Consider the following 19,123-nt stretch of genomic DNA (forward strand, 5'->3'; position numbering starts at 1 on the left):
AGTCGAGGGGCATGAAAGGGAAGCAGTGGTTGGGAAAGGAGTAAGACAGGGTTGTAGCCTCTCCCCGATGTTATTCAATCTGTATATTGAGCAAGCAGTAAAGGAAACAAAAGAAAAATTCGGAGTAGGAATTAAAATCCATGGAGAAGAAATAAAAACTTTGAGGTTCGCCGATGACATTGTAATTCTGTCAGAGACAGCAAAGGACTTGGAAGAGCAGTTGAACGGAATGGACAGTGTCTTAAAAGGAGGATATAAGATGAACATCAACAAAAGTAAAACGAGGATAATGGAATATAGTCAAATTAAGTCGGGTAATGCTGAGGGAATTAGATTAGGAAATGAGACACTTAAAGTAGTAAAGGAGTTTTGCTATTTAGGGAGTAAAATAACCGATGATGGTCGAAGTAGAGAGGATATAAAATGTAGACTGGCAATGGCAAGAAAAGCGTTTCTCAAGAAGAGGAATTTTTTAACATCGGGTATATTTAAGTGTCAGGAAGTTGTTTCTGAAAGTATTTGTATGGAGTGTAGCCATGTATGGAAGTGAAACATGGACGATAACTAGTTTGGACAAGAAGAGAATAGAAGCTTTCGAAATGTGGTGCTACAGAAGAATGCTGAAGATAAGGTGGATAGATCACGTAACTAATGAGGAGGTATTGAATAGGATTGGGGAGAAGAGAAGTTTGTGGCACAACTTGACTAGAAGAAGGGATCGGTTGGTAGGACATGTTTTGAGGCATCAAGGGATCACAAATTTAGCATTGGAGGGCAGTATGGAGGGTAAAAATCGTAGAGGGAGACCAAGAGATGAATACACTAAGCAGATTCAGAAGGATGTAGGTTGCAGTAGATACTGGGAGATGAAGAAGCTTGCACAGGATAGAGTAGCATGGAGAGCTGCATCAAACCAGTCTCAGGACTGAAGACCACAACAACAACATCTGGTGCTGAAGCCTTCCCGCTACTAAGCGATTGTAGCTGCTTTTCAATTCCGTGTTCAGTTATCTCAGTATCTTCCATTTCAATGTTCGTACGACGATTGTTTGTCAGCTAGGTTTTTACTTCTCTTGAATCGGAGATGGTGCTCTTTGTTTACGTAGTGCTTTTCTGACACGGCTATTACACCTTGTTGGATCTTTACCATCCCTTAAAACCTTACTCTCAACCTACTTGTCTAGGTCATATTGAACGATGCCTTTAAATTTTTCCATTTTTTCTCCACATCTTCGTCCTCATCACCGAATATTCGATGCTGACTGCTGAGAGATTCTGAAATTTGTACCTTGTCAATCCTGTGAGTAAATATATCTACCTACCTTTCTTAACATTCCTTGTAGTACCCGTCGTCATAGATGCTGTTACAGTTTTATGATCACGGATACCTTCCTCTCCATTAACTGATTCGATAAGTTCGGGTCTCTTAGTTTCAAGGGGGTCTAGGACGTTACCCTCACGAGTTGGTTCACTAACTATCTGCTCAATGTAATTTTCAGATAAGACATCCAGAATAATGCCATACAATTCCCTGTCTCTGGCACCAGTTTTGATGGCATAAAACTCCCGATCTATATCTGCCAAGTTGAAGTCACTCCCTATTACAACGGCATGATTAGGAAAATTAGTAAATATATTCTGCAAGCTCTGTCTGAAGCGCTCTACAACCACAGACCCTGACCCAGGTGGTCTATGAAAGTATTCGATCACCATTTTTGACTGTTCTTTGATACTCTATTTCACCCAGATTAATTCACATTCGGAATCCTTGATAACCTCGCTAGATTTTATCAAATTTTTTACTGCAATAAACACGCCGCCACCATTGGCGACTAACCTATGCTTACGATAAACATTCCAATCTGAACTTAGTATTTCGTTGTCACTGACGTCTGGTTTCAACCAGTTTTCTGTTCCCAATACTATCCGTGTATTATAACCTTCAGTAGCGATACCAATTCTGTGACCTTTACTTGGATGCTCCTGCAGTTTATTAAAGTCATATTAATCTTTTCTATCTCTGATCTGCGAAGACCAATATTCTCTGACGTCCCTGTGGCTGATTCAACAGGAAAATCGTCTTTTATTCCAAGGGAGGGGTTCTCTTTTTTAAGCTCCAGATGGACGCCACACGTACTCCGCTACCCTAGTAGCCGCTTCCTGCATGTAGTGCACGCTTGACTTGTTGAGGGGAACCATACAATTCTGCACCGGATAGCGGAGGTCGAGAAATTCGCATCCGATACCGTCGCAGAGTCGTCTGAGCCTCTGGTTCAGACCTTCCAATCTGCTCCAAAGCAGAGGTCCGCGACCAATCTTGGATATGATGCTACCAACAGACAGCTTAGCCTGCACCCTGCGTGCGTTGCTAGCTGCCTTCACCAAAAAAGCCAGCCGCCTCTCGCGTCCGTCGGCCGTCGTAAATTTAATATATTATTCTTGTTATTATTATTATTTTTTGATTGTTGCCGACTTACGTGGTGGGCCTTAATAAAAATGATATTCCATTTAATTTTGATTTTACGGTTAAATGCTTTCCTGAAGTTCTCCTTTTTAACAATATTAATCTCAAATTATTTGTTACGTTAATGAATGTTAGACTCGCTGCATCTTAAAACATGAGCATACAAGCTGAACAATGTAATAAACTTTGCATATTAATTTCCTCGGCTAGTCAATTCACTTTAAAGCAAAAGATCTTTAGTTATTAATTACAATGGCTGCCCACACACGCGCGAGAGTATTTTTTCTTACCTCCGTTAACGATTGTATTGTAGTCGGAGTCCTGGCTCTGTGTCTCGGCTATGGTACTGAAAATAAGAATCTTAAAGCTAAGTATTTTCTGCAACGTCGGGCGGCTGTGGAGAAAAATTAATATTATGTTAATAGCGGGTGAGTTTTCCGCTTCCGCTAATTTTTCATAAGTTAATATCGCCACGTAATGGCGTCGTTGGCTGCATCGGCCGCTGCGATTGTTGAGCTGTAAATTACTTGAATGCAGGTTAATTCAAGGAAGGCGGACATGAAATCGGGATCACCTCTTACAAATTAAAAGTGCACAATAATATTAAATTAATATATTATCTGCTTAACTCATACAAATATGCTTACATTTGTCAGCACTCGAAAGATGTCCGTCGATACACTCAAGACAAAAGAAGAAGTCAAGACGACTAAAAAATTAACAAAGGAGCGTATCTTGTCGTCTCTTTAGATCACTTTGTTATATTTCTTTGCATTGCATTTCTTTGCATTTCTCGACAGAGAAATTATTGTTTACGCTACATGAGAAAAAAATATTATTCAATGTATGAATGTCTCTTATGTATAAATATTGTTTTTAAGTCTTTTCGTAATATGGCACTGGGGACGCTATACGCCAAAAGGAGCCGAGGATGGCCTCAGAACCCAAGCGACAGGCGTCATTCGTGCCGACATGTGCCACTGCATGCAGCCGGTTGCACCCAGTGCGCTCGATAGCCGCAGGCAGGGCCTCCTCCACATCACGGATGAGACCTCCCGGCAAACATACCGAATGCACACTGAAATTCTTTCACGCTTTACCTGCTATCTCCCTGAGGGGTTCAATCACCTGCCTAACATTGGAGCTCCCAGTGACTAGCATACCCACCCTCTGTACTTTTCCGGACTGGGCCAACAGGAGAGGCATCCAGTGCTGACTCAAGAGTTATCATCACCACTGGGTAGCACCTCGTACCTGTTGCTAAGACGTAGGGAGCCAGCCGCAGGGCCTACTCCTTCTTTCGCCTTCCGCCCAGTGACACGCGAACCCACCACTGTCTGCCACCCACTCTGGAGTGAGGACGGACCAGTCAGATATTGCGTATCAGAAGCCGCAGCGACGTCTGGGTCACCAAGGGATTCCAGTGGCACCAAAGGTGTCGCAGGTCTCGTCACTGGCGCCCCGACGTCACCGCAACTTTGAGCATTAGCTAGGAGCTTGTCGACGGTAGCTAACGCAGCTTCCACCTGTTTACGAACAGCAGCTAACTCTCCTTGTACCCGCACACAAGCACACTCTCTGTTGTTGTGGTCTTCAGTCCTGAGACTAGTTTGATGCAGCTCTCCATGCTACTCTATCCTGTGCAAGCTTCTTCATCTCCCAGTACCTACTGCAACCTACATCCTTCTGAATCTGCTTAGTGTATTCATCTCTTGGTCTCCCTCTACGATTTTTACCCTCCACGCTGCCCTCCAATACTAAATTGGTGATCCCTTGATGCCTCAGAATATGTCCTACCAACCGATCCCTTCTTCTAGTCAAGTTGTGCCACAAACTTTTCTTCTCCCCAATCCTATTCAGTACCTGCTCATTAGTTATGTGATCTGCCCATCTAATCTTCAGCATTCTTCTGTAGCACCACATTTCGAAAGCTTCTATTCTCTTCTTGTCTAAACTATTTATAGTCCATGTTTCACTTCCATACATGGCTACACTCAATACAAATACTTTCAGAAACGACTTCCTGACACTTAAATCTATACTCGATGTTAACAAATTTCTCTTCTTCAGAAACGCTTTCCTTGCCATTGCCAGTCTACATTTTATATCCTCTCTACTTCGACCATCATCAGTTATTTTGCTCCCCAAATAGCAAAACTCCTTTACTACTTTAAGTGTCTCATTTCCTAATCTAATTCCCTCAGCATCACCCGACTTAATATGACTACATTCCATTATCCTCGTTTTGCTTTTGTTGACGTTCGTCTTATATCCTCCCTTCAAGACACTGTCCATTCCGTTCAACTGCTCTTCCAAGTCCTTTGCTGTCTCTGACAGAATTACAATGTCATCGGTGAACCTCAAAGTTTTTATTTCTTCTCCATGGATTTTAATTCCTACTCCGAATTTTTCTTTTGTTTCCTTTACTGCTTGCTCAATATACAGATTGAATAACATCGGGGAGAGGCTACAACCCTGTCTCACTCCCTTCCCAACCACTGCTTCCCTTTCATGTCCCTCCCTAGCCATATCAAATTGTATATAAAATAGATATAAGGTCTTAAATGGCGCTAGTGAGTTTGAAAATATACCAAAGGAGAATTAAGTAACACTAAAAGTTCGTGTGCAAATTTCTAACTGTACTCTGAGACTGCAAGGTATTAGAATTGACCACCTTACTTCTATAGATCTCGCTCCGTCTGCCGACACCAGAAGCCATAAGGTGAGGAAAAGTCTGACGATGGTCTCAGAAAGGGCCGAAACTGGTTGCTCACAAAAAATCTGAAAACGCGATCGAGATTGTTTTTACTTGACTTTTGAATGAGTGTAGCATGGGTAATTTGCGCTCTGTGAGTTACGGTGTCTCACGATATACACACAGTTTCTAATTGTAATCGTACTGTGCTGAACCTGTCAATTAATAGGTTGTGACAGCATTTAAAATTTTTAGTTTTGGCCAATTATAGGAAATAATGTAAATCAAATTTTCTTGCCCCTGGAAGTCATTATAAAGGTAGCCTGCAATTGGGGCTATGCATCGGGTTAGCCATTTAGTAATATAAGAGTGCATTAAAAAGAATCATCAGATTTGGCATGTCTATATTTCTGAAACTAATAAACATATACAATGAATTTTGTTGTTCGATGAACAGGAAACTCAAAAAGTTTTTTTTTTCGTACCTTTGCATAGGTGTTCAATATGCCCCCCTTGAGATGCATGGCGTATGTCAATGCGGTATTCAAATTACTCCCACACTCCAGCGAGCATGTGTTGCGTTACAGCTTCCAAAGCCGCTGTTAAGCGATGTCTCAGTTCATTCATTGTTGTTGGTGACAGAGTCTCTTATAAGACGACAGAAGAAAAAATCACATACAGTCAGGTCCGGTGACCTTGTATGCTAGTGCGACTGATCCAGCTTTCAGTAAGTAATCCTTCGATTTAAAAATTCCCGCACTTCCAGATGCCAGTGTGGCGGTTCCCCATCCTGTTGGTAAATGAAGTCGTTCGAATCAGTCTCTAACTGTGGGAAAAGAAAGTTCTCAAGCATATAGAGATATATGCTTCCTGTAAGAGTGTTCTAGGCAAAGAAAAATGGACCTGACACCTTTTCCCGTGAAACTGCACAAAACACATTAAATTTTGGACAGCCCTTCTCATGTTGTACAATTTCACGTTGTTGTTCACTACCTCATTGTCTCGCATTATAACGGTTCACCTTTCCCATTTAAGCGTGGAAGGAAACCGTCATCCTCCATCTTGCCAAGAACGAAGTTGCAGAACTCTACACGTTGTTGTTTGTCACCTTCACGAAAAGTCTGCAGTAGGTGAATTTTGTACGGTTTCATGTGTTCAAAAATGGCTCTGAGCACTATGCGACTTAACTTCTGAGGTCATCAGTCGCCTAGAACTTAGAACTAATTAAACCTAACTAACCTAAGGACATCACACACATCCATGCCCGAGGCAGGATTCGAACCTGCGACCGTAGCGGTCGCTCGGCTCCAGACTGTAGCGCCTAGAACCGCACGGCCACTCCGGCCGGCGTTTCATGTGTAAACGTCGATGAACCACACGCCAGACGGACATCGGAGACATGCTGAGCTATCGAGCTGCACGGCGAACGGATTTGTGCGGACTCCTTGTGGAACTATGGCGGATGCGTACGACGTCTGTATCAGACACTCGGGGACGGCCCAGCGATTTGTCTTTACAGGAAGAACCTGTTTCTCGGAATTGTTCACGCCCTCGTCTAATGCTCTGTGCTGTATGTTCGAGAACATACCTTCATCGAGGAGTCAAGCAGTAGATTGCTCCCTCCTACCTACATCTCGCGATGAGACCATGAGGATAAAATCAGAGAGATTAGAGCCCACACAGAGGCATACCGACAATCTTTCTTTCCACGACCAATATGAGACTGGAATAGAAGGGAGAACCGATAGAGGTATTCAAAGTACCCTCCGCCACACACCGTCAGGTGGGTTGCGGAGTATGGATGTAGATGTAGACGTAGATGTAGGAGGATCCACACAGTATCTAGTACGAAAGTCACCCTGAACAGCTATTATTGACCCGCTCTGTGCAAAACGTAGAACACAAAACGCTTTCTGTTGTTCCGACACCATTTTTACTAGAACTGAAGTAGGTGCGCACTGCTGCTACCTAGCGGGAACCGTGCAAAACTCGAGAGATTGCCCTTTCAAGCAGTACGTTGTTCACGCACGTATCTCAGATAAGATAATAGTTGTGATTTTTTAAAATCGGATGATTCTTTTTGATACACTCCGTAGATTGTCTGGGGTAAGGGCGTATCGTGCAGAGAAAGTGGTCGCGTCGGTTACCTTGCAGAAGGAGCGCTGGTCGGCGGCGGCGGAGGCTGGCTCCTGGTGCAAGCACCAAGACTTGCCGGCGCGCAGGGACCGCCACGAGCACGTCAAGCTGCGAACACCAGCACACCGTCGTTAGGTCGGTATTACACTATCAAATTTCTTTGTCAAAGTTGATATGTCAAATATTTATGTCAAAGAAGTTTGATGGTGTAATAGGGCACTTTGACAAATGTCGTCTGTCGTCAAATAAATTTGATCAAATCCGGGGCCTCGCTGTAGACTTGATCATAAAAGTCGTTTGTCTTCTGTTCACTGCAATGTGACATGTTACCACGTGGAGCGCTAGCATCGCTGCAGCGTTTTGTCAACTGTAACGTGCTTATAAACATGGCCGGTAAATAAAATTGGTGTGTACCGTCAACTAGAAAATTAATAGAGATGTATGAAGCTGATGAGGCGTTATACAACGTGAGGCACTCTGAATACAAAAATCGATTAAGAAGATTGGAGAGCTATAAAAATATTGCGGAGGTCATTAGTCTCCCGTTGTAAAACGCTTCAGCTTCATACATTGCTATTAATTTTGTAGCTTTCGGACACAAAATGTAATTGATTTGTTTATAAAATAAAAATAGTTATTAATGCACATAAAGTGTATTGAACATTTATTTACCTTCAGATATTGGTCCTTTGGTGCTTAGCTGCACACGTTTCAGGTATTATATTCGTTAATGTGCACTGCGGTATTCGAGTGTGTACTGTAAGCTAGAGTAACTCTTTCCTGTAGCAAGGAATCGGAGTGTCACAGTGAGCTTGTCTTCTGCAGATATAGCAGTTCTTAAGTGAGAATTGTGCTTTGTGATATGAGGATACACTTCACTGAGCACATACTGGAATGAAAGCTCATCCATTCCTAAGTAATTTATGTACGACTTGACGTCCCCCACTACAAGATCACATAACAAGTTTTGTTGCATGTTTTTATCGTCTCCCTGTAAAATCCAACGGCTTCACCCAGATACGTTTCCTTTTTTCCCCCGCTTCTCTTCCACATGAGTACACAGTGCAATTGTGGTACATGCAACTGCTGCAGTTAATAACAAGCTGTTGTTGTCAGCCATCTTGAAGTTTGACGAAAAATATGATGACAGTGTAATACCCCTTTTTAGCGCCGCGTCAAAGATCTTTGTCAAATAAATTTGACGAATATTTGATCATATCTTTGATCAAAACTTTGACAAAGAAATTTGAAAGTGTAATACCGGCCTTACCCCACACCTGCAATACGTGCTGCCAAACACTACCGTGGCGCAATGTTCACGAGCTTAGCTTCCGAGTAAGGATATGCACTGACTGGTTCCCAAAACGCGTCAAGGAGTCCTGTTGCCAGTCACTGGCGATTATGGAACGACACTGTTGGCCATTTAAATTTGCATAACCGTGAAGTCAGCACACAAAGAATTGACAAGGACCTTAGGACTATATCGTAAAAATTACAGCCATTTGCTGCATATAGCCGTCTTGGGCCGACTTGGAATCCGCAGCTCGGTCATGCTACCCAAAAACGAAGTTTTTGGGGTGTTTTTAGATAACGGGCAACATTTTTGTAAACGGGAAGATGGCACCTCTAGATAAATGCCTATAGAAGATGTTCTTAATATTTAAGTAATTTTCTGAGATTATTTGTTATTAGATTTCCCCTCATACCGGATTTTGCGCCCGTATCTTACGAGCGTATTTTATATGTGGAAGTAGGGTAATTTTCTGTCCCTCGGAAACGGAAAGAGATATAAAGAAAATTTTCAAGACTGTTCGATATCGGTACCTTAGGAATATACCGTAAAAATTTCGTCCTTTTGCTATGCAGAGCCATCTGGAAAACCGCGGCTCGGTTTTGGTAGCCAAAAACCATGTTTTTTCTTGGGGGGGGGGGGGCTTCGCGATAATAATGGATAATAGCTGGATAACTGAGCCTCTGTATCTCGGAAACGGATAAAGATATGAAGAAAATTTCAAAGGTTTTTGGTGATCGTAATCTTAGGAATATAGCGTAAAAATATTTAGCCATATGCTGTGGAATCCGTGGCTCGGTTTTGGTACAAAAAATGGCAAAAAAGCTTTTTTGGGTTTACGAAGGAACTGCCAGTGAATTAATAGTGGCTCCATAAGCTCCCTAAGGCTCGTTGCAGAAAACATTAAGTGTAAACGGTTTACGAACGTTTTCTGGGCACGGCGTGCCGCGGAGTACGGGAGAGACCCTCTGGCGGTTAAGTTCTTCCGAGTACTTGTCGCCTATGATGCATTCAAGCGAATACGTGAACAGAGGACGCAAATTATCTACTTCACTCTTTTATTTCATACATTTTATTTTACCATTCTTATACTATTATGTTACCTCCTCAAGCTTGTTCTTCTGCACGTTAGTACTTGTAATCCAAAATCACATATTCTCACTTAACCATTTCCTTTATAATAGTTTTAAAATTCGATCTACACTCCTGGAAATGGAAAAAAAAAACACATTGACACCGGTGTGTCAGACCCACCATACTTGCTCCGGACACTGCGAGAGGGCTGTACAAGCAATGATCACACGCACGGCACAGCGGACACACCAGGAACCGCGGTGTTGGCCGTCGAATGGCGCTAGCTGCGCAGCATTTGTGCACCGCCGCCGTCAGTGTCAGCCAGTTTGCCGTGGCATACGGAGCTCCATCGCAGTCTTTAACACTGGTAGCATGCCGCGACAGCGTGGACGTGAACCGTATGTGCAGTTGACGGACTTTGAGCGAGGACGTATAGTGGACATGCGGGAGGCCGGGTGGACGTACCGCCGAATTGCTCAACACGTGGGGCGTGAGGTCTCCACAGTACATCGATGTTGTCGCCAGTGGTCGGCGGAAGGTGCACGTGCCCGTCGACCTGGAACCGGACCGCAGCGACGCACGGATGCACGCCAAGACCGTAGGATCCTACGCAGTGCCGTAGGGGACCGCACCGCCACTTCCCAGCAAATTAGGGACACTGTTGCTCCTGGGGTATCGGCGAGGACCATTCGCAACCGTCTCCATGAAGCTGGGCTACGGTCCCGCACACCGTTAGGCCGTCTTCCGCTCACGCCCCAACATCGTGCAGCCCGCCTCCAGTGGTGTCGCGACAGGCGTGAATGGAGGGACGAATGGAGACGTGTCGTCTTCAGCGATGAGAGTCGCTTCTGCCTTGGTGCCAATGATGGTGGTATGCGTGTTTGGCGCCGTGCAGGTGAGCGCCACAATCAGGACTGCATACGACTGAGGCACACAGGGCCAACACCCGGCATCATGGTGTGGGGAGCGATCTCCTACACTGGCCGTACACCACTGGTGATCGTCGAGGGGACACTGAATAGTGCACGGTACATCCAAACCGTCATCGAACCCATCGTTCTACCATTCCTAGACCGGCAAGGGAACTTGCTGTTCCAACAGGACAATGCACGTCCGCATGTATCCCGTGCCACCCAACGTGCTCTAGAAGGTGTAAGTCAACTACCCTGGCCAGCAAGATCTCCGGATCTGTCCCCCATTGAGCATGTTTGGGACTGGATGAAGCGTCGTCTCACGCGGTCTGCACGTCCAGCACGAACGCTGGTCCAACTGAGGCGCCAGGTAGAAATGGCATGGCAAGCCGTTCCACAGGACTACATCCAGCATCTCTACGATCGTCTCCATGGGAGAATAGCAGCCTGCATTGCTGCGAAAGGTGGATATACACTGTACTAGTGCCGACATTGTGCATGCTCTGTTGCCTGTGCCTATGTGCCTGTGGTTCTGTCAGTGTGATCATGTGATGTATCTGACCCCAGGAATGTGTCAATAAAGTTTCCCCCTTCCTGGGACAATGAATTCATGGTGTTCTTATTTCAATTTCCAGGAGTGTAATTTGTGTTTCAGTTCATTACATTTTATTACTGTAATAACTTATTCACCTTATAAGCCAACTATAGTTTTTCCCTACAGTACCTTTTTTATGTTACTGCCTTTTTTACAACTGTATAATTTACGAGAATTGTTAGGCATCAGCGACATCTAACGAGCTTATGACACAAACGTATTTTGTGGATACTGTACCGCAGTATGTTATGAACAGTAGCGTTGTTAACAAGCTGACTGTACTGCCACTGTAGACTAGTTTATTCCATATTTTAAATTATTATGTGCGACGATGCTAAGCTGATTATATGTGTATTTTTTGATGGTGCCACTATGATTTCATTGTATTATGACATGTTCTAAAACAGATATGCCCCGTCATATTTTAGGTGCTTGTTTCTACATGCATGAAAGGAGAACTTTCCTTATGGCAAATTTCATCGGTTTAAGATGCAAACTGTCTACTAGCTGTATTTGGTTTACCCGTGTTTTGCTGCAGACCTGAGGATGGTCATCGCTGACCGAAACTGGCAGTCTTAAGGACAAACGCTTTATGATCATAGATAGAAATAAAATAAATTTATTCTACCTTATGACTATTTGGTTTTAATGTTTAGTAACTCATTTCGATGAGTAGTCTTGTGTTCTTTTACTTTATCCGCTTATCGATCTTTGTAGCCACTTCTGCGCTGGCACCACAAAACACTTGAAACACGTTTACTTCGGTAGAAAAAACAATACCGCAGTGCAAGAAACACAGAATGGAGTCATTGTTACGAACAAAGTGACTGCTCAAGCCGACAGCAGCGAACAGCAAGCTTAACGTCTGCTCTGCCATGCGTTGCAGACAGGATGACATACTGCTTCTTTCAGTCTCATGCTAGACTTTCTTCGTTTCTTCTTAGTATAGCAGGAGTATCAATAAACACAAGTCACTCCCAACCAGTTTCCCTTACGATCTAACAGTGGAAACAATATATCAGTGAGCAAAAAATGGAGCCAAGAACTCAGTTCCCAACTAAAAATGACTTAACTGATATTTCTTCTTACCCTTCAGTTTAAAGCCGTTAAAAAAACAGCGAATTTATTTAGCATATGGCTACAAAACTAAAAATTACTATTTACAATTACCTCATGCTGCAAACTAATAGGGACTGATGGTCCTGTAATGTGGTCCCTTTCTCTCCAACCTAACCAACCAACCAAAAAGCTAATATCCAGGACGCAAATGTAGTCTATAGATATATCTGGGATCAACAGAAACGTTGTTCTTCCACCGGTGCGGAGAACTGGCACACCTGCCAATGATGGTTATTATTCAGTTGAGAACCGATCAGATCTAGTTTGGTAATTCCAAGACAGGTGAATTTGTAGATGTTCACAGCGTCTTAAATGGTTCTGTCGTGGCAGTACCTGTCATATGTTTCTCCAGTAGTAATTAGTATTAAAGCCATTGCGAAATAATATCCGCGCAGCTTCCAGGAGTAGGCGACCACTACAAAGTCTTCCTTTCCTGGTGGCTGGAAAGTCTACATGAGCTAGGAGGTGAGCATTTTTCTGTGGTTTACTGCACTCCCGTACAAGTGCACTTTCATGCTACACAGATAGGGATAGTGTGTGCTAAGTGTAAGCCAGAATGTAGGTGTAGAACCGATTGTATCAGCTAGACATTGAGGTGACAAAAGTCGTGGGATACAACCCAATATCGAGTCGGACCTCCATTTTCCTGGTGTAGTGCAGCAGCTCGTCACGACATGGACTCAACAAGTCGTTGCAAGTCCCCTGCAGAAATACTGAGTCATACCGCCTCTACAGCCACTCATAATTGTGAAAGTGTTGCCAGAGCAGAATTTTGTGAACGAACTCACCTCTCGATTATGTCCCCATAAATGTTTGATGGGATTCATGTCGGGCCATCTGGGCGGCCAAATCATTCGCTCGAATTGTCCTGAATTCTCCGCGAACAACTGTGGACGGGTGGCATGGCGCATTGTCATCCATAAAAATTCCATAATTGTTTGGGAACATGAAGTCTATGAATGGTTGCAAGTAGCCGAACATTACCATTTCCAGTCACTGATCGTTCAGTTGGACAAGAGGACCCATGTAAAAATTGTGCCGATTTTCGGCACGATTGTGTTTCGGCCGCGAGTGTTAAGGTCGATATTGGCCTCTCCAGAGTACTGGGGCACCGAGTTGGCGGCGAGTGCCCCTCTGGCGACGAGGAGAGGAGGGTTGGTGGGTACCGAGCGAGGACAGAACGGCGGAGTGTTGGGGTCCGGATGGTCCGAATTTTACATTAATAATTTTGGCACTCTGTGGTAATGAACTGACGGTGAAACCGAGACGCTTGGGAATTCAACGCTGCTGTGGAACGATAAACTGGGGCTCTGCAATTGTAGGGGCGGAATTTACGGCGAGCTGTGGCCGATGTCGTTTATGGGTGGCCGGCCGCGGTGGTCTAGCGGTTCTAGGCGCTCAGTCCGGAACCGCGCGACTGCTACGGTCGCAGGTTCGAATCCTGCCTCGGGCATGGATGTGTGTGATGTCCTTAGGTTAGTTAGGTTTAAGTAGTTCTAAGTTCTAGGGGACTGATGACCACAGATGTTAAGTCCCATAGTGCTCAGAGCCATTTGAAGCATTTTCGTTTATGGGTGTTTTGCCGCGGCAGATAAACAAGACAGCGTGGGACCAACCTGAACACGCTGCGCACGATAAGGATGTCATGATATTGGAGAAGAAACCAATGGAATACGGTACGTGTATTGGCTCTGAGTACCATGGGACTTAATTTCTGAGGTCATCAGTCCCCTAGAACTTAGAACTACTTAAACCCAACTAACCTAAGGACATCACACACATCCATGCCCGAGGGAGGATTCGAACCTGCGACCGTAGCGGTCGGGTGGTTCCAGACTGTAGCGCCTATAACCGCTCGGCCAAACCCGGCCGGCGTACGTGTATTAACGTTCAGTGACTTCTGCGGTGTTAGTTTACTTAACTGTGTGGAGACTGAGCAGTAACTGTCACTTTTGAACGGAATTTACGATTGTGTAAAAGTGCGGCCAATGCCGGATGGGCGTTGTCATAAAGTTATTATATTTATTATTTGTGAACATAATTTTCTGTTATCAGGATTACTCATTGGACAGATTTGAAATTGTCAGTTCTGTGCTGCAGTTCACCCCGTTATAAATACTTGAATTCGACAGATTCGTTAACTGTGAGTTTTGGATATGTTTTTATACCTGCATGTTAAATGAAAATGAATTTTGAAGTTTGTAAGGTATCTTTCTACCATTACGATTCTGTAAGTTTTTATTTGGAAGCGATGTTGTTTGCTACTGTTATTGGTTGAGAATTTGTTACCCGATTAATCAAAGGAACAATTATTTAACCAGCCTCTCTATGAAGTGTTTTAAGACTTGTTTTTCAGTGAACCATTATTAACAAATTACGTAAATCAGTAATGTTGTATAAGCAGTTATTGAAGGCACCCGTCTCCATTAGCCAATCAACCATGGCTAATTAGAAACGGGCATTGATGTAACATTAGGGGACTAGAGGCTAATCCTGTTGTTTGTTGTTCTTGTTGAAGTGTCTAGTCACTTAAACAATAATTCCGCATAACATAGCGCATACGTTTATGCAGCGATCACCAGCTTGGAGAGTGCCTTGTCGACAACTTTGATCCACGTCTTCGTGGGGTCTGCACCACACAGTCGAACCCTACCATCAGCTCTTGCCAAATGAAATCGGGATCCATCTGACCAGGGCACGGTTTTCCAGTCGTCTATGGTCCAACCGATATGGTCACGAGCCGAGGAAGGACGCTTCAGGCGATGTGGTGCTGTTAGCAAAGGCACTCGCGTCGGTCGTCTGATGCTATAGCCAATTACAGGCAAATTTCGTCGCAGTGTCCTAACGGACACGTTCGTCGTACGTCCTATCTGGATTTTTACTGTTATTAAACGCAGAGTTGCTTGTCTGTTAGCGCTGACAACTCCACGCAAACGACGCTGGTCTCGCTCTTTAAGCGAAGGCCGTCGGCCACTGCTCTGTCCGAGGTGAGAGGTAATGCCTGAAATTTCGTATTCTCCAGACACTCTCGACACTGTGGATCTCGGAATAAGGAATTCCCTAACGATATCCGAAATGGAATGTCTCATGCACCTATCTCTAACTACTATTTCTCGTCAAAGTGTGTTAATTCCCGTCGTAAACCTTTTCATACGAATCACATGAGTACAAATGACAGTTCTGCCAATGCACTGCCTTCTTATACCTTGTATACGCGATGCTACCGCCACTTTTATGTGTACGTATCGCTATCCCATGGCATTTGTCCGCTCATTGTAAGATGCATGGTACGAGGGCAGTTCAATAAGTAATGCAACAAATTTTTTTTTCTCGGCCAATTTTGGTTGAAAAAACCGGAAATTTCTTGTGGAATATTTTCAAACATTCCCGCTTCGTCTCGTATAGTTTCATTGACTTCCGACAGGTGGCAGCGCTGTACGGAGCTGTTAAAATGGCGTCTGTAACGGATGTGCGTTGCAAACAACGGGCAGTGATCGAGTTTCTTTTGGCGGAAAACCAGGGCATCTCAGATATTCATAGGCGCTTGCAGAATGTCTACGGTGATCTGGCAGTGGACAAAAGCACGGTGAGTCGTTGGGCAAAGCGTGTGTCATCATCGCCGCAAGGTCAAGCAAGACTGTCTGATCTCCCGCGTGCGGGCCGGCCGTGCACAGCTGTGACTCCTGCAATGGCGGAGCGTGCGAACACACTCGTTCGAGATGATCGACGGATCACCATCAAACAACTCGGTGCTCAACTTGACATCTCTGTTGGTAGTGCTGTCACAATTGTTCACCAGTTGGGATATTCAAAGGTTTGTTCCCGCTGGGTCCCTCGTTGTCTAACCGAACACCATAAAGTGCAAAGGAGAACCATCTGTGCGGAATTGCTTGCTCGTCATGTGGCTGAGGGTGACAATTTCTTGTCAAAGATAGTTATAGGCGATGAAACATGGGTTCATCACTTCGAACCTGAAACAGAACGGCAATCGATGGAGTGGCGCCACACCCACTCCCCTACCAAGAAAAAGTTTAAAGCCATACCCTCAGCCAGTAAAGTCATGGTTACAGTCTTCTGGGACGCTGAAGGGGTTATTCTGTTAGATGTCCTTCCTCATGGTCAAACGATCAACTCTGAAGTGTATTGTGCTACTCTTCAGAAATTGAAGAAACGACTTCAGCGTGTTCGTAGGCACAAAAATCTGAACGAACTTCTCCTTCTTCATGACAACGCAAGACCTCACACAAGTCTTCGCACCCGAGAGGAGCTCACAAAACTTCAGTGGACTGTTCTTCCTCATGCACCCTACAGCCCCGATCTCGCACCGTCGGATTTCCATATGTTTGGCCCAATGAAGGACGCAATCCGTGGGAGGCACGGCGGATGATGAAGAAGTTATTGATGCAGTACGACGTTGGCTCCGACATCGACCAGTGGAATGGTACCGTGCAGGCATACAGGCCCTCATTTGAAGGTGGCGTAAGGCCGTAGCATTGAATGGAGATTACGTTGAAAAATAGCGTTGTGTAGCTAAAAGATTGGGTAATAACCTGGTGTATTTCAATGCTGAATAAAACAACCCCTGTTTCCGAAAAAAAAGTGTTGCATTACTTAGTGAACTGCCCTCGTACAATTGAGCTGTCTTGAGTAAATACTATTGGTCCAAGCTGGGGAACAACATTCCACAAACATGTTTAACCTTGTAATTACTCTGCGCGTGTCCCCTAGCTGGTGCTAAACGAGCAACAAACTACTGGCAACCAAACAATCCTCGAGAGCTCCTGGTAAATATTACATCACAACAAACAGTGAAACTAACTTGGCTATAGCTGTTGTAGGTTTACAGTAGCCGATACCGAATACAGCGGACTGTTCTGAAAGGTAAATACGTCGAATAGTAAGTGTATTTATAACCTAAATAACGGAGCCCTGCCCCGCCACGGACGTTCTACTACACCGGTGCAAGCGGACGCCGCATTCCGGCTGAAATAAACTCCAGCGTCAGATGTTTCTTAAGCAAGGAACTGCGCCGGTAATTTCTAGGAAGCAGGCACGTACGAGAGGTTTACTAATCTTAGTAGCAGAAGCGGGAACGATCGTGACACAGACGAGGGCAAAGTGAGGAGCAACTGGTGCGTTTCAGAAGTGGCAGAAACCCGACGCCGCGGCGAAGATAACCTCAGCGTATTGGCCCCGCAGCGTCGTGTATAAGTCAAAACATCCGCACGTATATAACGCAGATGTCGCGCGGCTGCCGGCGCAGATTAAAAACGGACCCGAGAGTGCAGGGCGCGTAGCCAAGGGGTTGGAGGGGAGAAGAGGCGGTGTGCGCGAGCGAATAGACAGAGTGCGTAGTGAAGTGGAGTGGAGCAGGGCAGCAGCTACTCACGCTAGAGCGGCGGGCAGCAGGTCGGCCAGCAACAGCGAAGGCAGGCTGTAGCGAAGGCGGTCTCCGGACGGCGTCCAGCCCACGTCGCAGGAAGTGGCTGTTGCGTCGCACTCGTACCTGAAGCACAAACACGGTACTCTCCACACACTCTCTCGTACTTTACTACCTCGCTTCAAAATTAAATTTAAGCAAAATATTTGATCAGGCGAACCTGACAACGGAAACTCCCCATCGCACCCCCAAAGATTTAGTGGTAAAATGCCCCAGTGGATAACCCGACAAAAAGTGAACACAGATCAAACATGAAAACAGGAAGGTGTACTGAACTGTGAAAAAATGGGAGCAAAATAGAAACAGTGAACAGCCCAAGCTCAAGATGTGCAACATCGAACGCATTCATAGAGCAACGGCGTCGTGGTTTTGTCGTCTCGGTGCTGTATTGCGAAGGGGTAGAAACTTGTTCAAATCGCCCTCGTTCCCTTTTTTTTCACAAAATTATAAACTTTCTGTCCGGTTAGTAACATGTCTGTCCTCCTTCTGTAGTCTTGGCAATTGTCATACTATAAATGGGTTACATAAAATGAGTCATGTCGTACAAATATATTTCCGTCGTAACTAAATGTGATGAATAGTGAGAGCAGGCGACGAGAGGCCGCATAGATTTTTCACAGAAACGAAAACAACAAATAAACACATGTGAACTCTGTTACAACAAAGGAATTTAAGAGTTGAAATTTCCAAAACGGAACGCAAGAGTCACAACATGTGGTACTTGTGTAGAACAAATAGGAGGTACGTCTGGAGGTCCCTGCATTACAACTCGCTGTTGCAAATGGACGTTACACCATGACAAAGACACAGATATCGATACAGCGAAGAGACACGTCAGTGACCGGACGGACAGTTCATAATTTAGCGAAAAAAAGGGGTCCGAGGGAGATTTCAACACGCATCTCCCCCTCCACACTCCAACTCTGTGACCACATAACTACGGCGCCGAGGCTGTTCAAATTCGCTCGATGCTGCACGTCCCGAGCCTGGAACGTTCACTGTTTCTTTTTTGCTTCTTTTTTCACAGTTCAGTACAACTTCTTCCTGTTTTCACGCTTGATCTGTGTTCAGTTTTTTGCCGGGATATCCACGGGTCATCTTACCGCTAAATATGAGGGGAATGCGATGGGGAGTTTCCCTTCTGAGGAACATATTTACCGAAAAAAAAACGCTTCAGTTGCCAGTAATTTCTTAATTTATTACACGACCGGTTTCAAAGCATAAAGCTTTATCTTCAGGTGCCACCACCGACTTGGGATGTGGAAAACCGACCGGTTAAAACGGAGTGTGTGTGTGTGTTTGGAGCTTACAGGCGCTCAACGCCGAGGTTAATCAGCTCTCTTACACATATTAAAAGAAACGAATCTGGGTAAAACGACTAGAATTATTGTCACACGA

The 19,123-nt window shown here is 44.7% G+C and overlaps 1 protein-coding gene across 1 annotated transcript in view; it reads right to left on the minus strand.

Annotated features, from left to right (window-relative positions):
* Positions 1-19,123, minus strand: part of LOC126190912 (visual pigment-like receptor peropsin) — a 173,063-nt gene that overhangs the window by 38,356 nt on the left and 115,584 nt on the right. The window contains exons 5-6 of the mRNA XM_049931542.1: positions 17,675-17,791; positions 7,307-7,403 (exon numbers count right to left, since the gene is read on the minus strand). Coding sequence (XP_049787499.1) covers positions 7,307-7,403; positions 17,675-17,791 — 214 coding nt within the window. The remainder of the gene's footprint in view (positions 1-7,306; positions 7,404-17,674; positions 17,792-19,123) is intronic.

Source organism: Schistocerca cancellata, chromosome 6 (genome assembly GCF_023864275.1).
Source record: "Schistocerca cancellata isolate TAMUIC-IGC-003103 chromosome 6, iqSchCanc2.1, whole genome shotgun sequence".
Taxonomy (NCBI): Eukaryota; Metazoa; Arthropoda; class Insecta; order Orthoptera; family Acrididae; genus Schistocerca; species Schistocerca cancellata.